Source organism: Trichoderma citrinoviride (genome assembly GCF_003025115.1).
Source record: "Trichoderma citrinoviride strain TUCIM 6016 unplaced genomic scaffold BBK36scaffold_391, whole genome shotgun sequence".
Lineage (NCBI taxonomy): Eukaryota > Fungi > Ascomycota > Sordariomycetes > Hypocreales > Hypocreaceae > Trichoderma > Trichoderma citrinoviride.
Window position 1 is genome coordinate 1 of NW_020195099.1, and position 1271 is coordinate 1271.

Below are 1271 nucleotides of genomic sequence, written 5' to 3' on the forward strand. Positions count from 1 at the left end.
CTGGAGGAGCGGCGCAGCCTCGAGCTCATGTCGCCCAGCAAGTGGGGCGAGGACGAGCGGAAGAGCACGATACGGCCGATGCGGTCGACGAGTGCGATCTCGATGCTGAGCGAGGGCGATGTGTCTGTGTTCGGTGAGAGGGAAGCGGTGGCGAAGGGGAAGACGGCGGCTGCGGCTTGGAGAAGAGAGGATTCGGCTGCCAAATTGTCGGAGAGGAGCTTCAAAATGTTCATATAAATTAGGACTGGACCAACTGCTTCTGATGATTTGTTTTTCCTTTTGTTGTTACGGCATGTTACAGTAAATACCAGGGGACTGACAGTGTGTGGATGCACTTGTCTTGATGAATCAACGTCACATGAAGGAGAATTGTTGCAAACTTGAAGTGTCAGTTTGTTGCCACTCAATCGGTTGATGTCATTGTTGTTAGTGCAGTACAGGTGCTTAACCAGGATCAAGGTACCCCAACCCGCTAAAAGCCAAAGATGCAGTTAGGTGCCGAGTACCTTGCCGCTGCGATTGCAAGGTGCAGGTACGCAGAGGGCATCGCTTGGCGCGCCATGGAGGGGTTCTCTCTGGATTGAGGGGGGAAACCGCGGGGCTCTCGAATTGAACCTCAGGGACCTCGGAAGATGATTATAGTGATTGACATACAGGAACCATCAGACCACGGCCTCTAGACCCCTTGCGAGCATGACATGTTAGATCTTCTCCGCGCTGCCCCGGGCGGCCGGACTAGACCAAAATCGTGACAAGGCACTGGTACCGTAGAGAAAATCTCCGCATCATGCTAACGTCGATATGGAGAAGAAACAAGGAAAAGAAGCAGAGACCCCTTTCCCACTCTGCGGGCAAACAGAGGCCCTGGCGTCTCGCAGAAAAAAGCTTGGTAGTGGCTCGCTGACTGGCTGCTAGCACGCATGCAGCAACCGCAGCTTCGCCACATCTGCCCATCTGGGCCTATCACCAGCCCCTCTGACTGCCTAGCGAGGTAGAGATAGCGGAGGGCTAGAGATGGGAGCCTAGGCTGGAGTCGCTGTAGCACCTGCGGAGAAAAAATAAGTGACTTGAAAAAAACTTCCAGTGCACGAGATAGGCCGTTGAGATTTGCAGTATAGCGCTGCTGTTGCTGCTAGCACCGAGTGAAAAAAAAAAAAAAAAAAAAATAGCAAAGCGTGGCGTTGACTGGCTGAGGTATCGCGGTACCCCGCTTCCTGCGAAGCCGATTTTGCGCTCTGCTCTGTTGGCATCACAAACCGAAAACCACCATC

The 1271-nt window shown here is 53.3% G+C and overlaps 1 protein-coding gene across 1 annotated transcript; it reads left to right on the forward strand.

Annotated features, from left to right (window-relative positions):
- Positions 1-27: 27 nt before the first annotated feature.
- Positions 28-995, forward strand: BBK36DRAFT_1164074 (hypothetical protein; the record flags this gene model as incomplete). The annotated part of the gene is made up of 2 exons (XM_024894610.1): positions 28-133; positions 916-995. The coding sequence occupies 2 exons, from the start codon at positions 28-30 to the stop codon at positions 993-995; spliced, it is 186 nt and encodes a 61-aa protein (XP_024744715.1).
- Positions 996-1271: the final 276 nt, after the last annotated feature.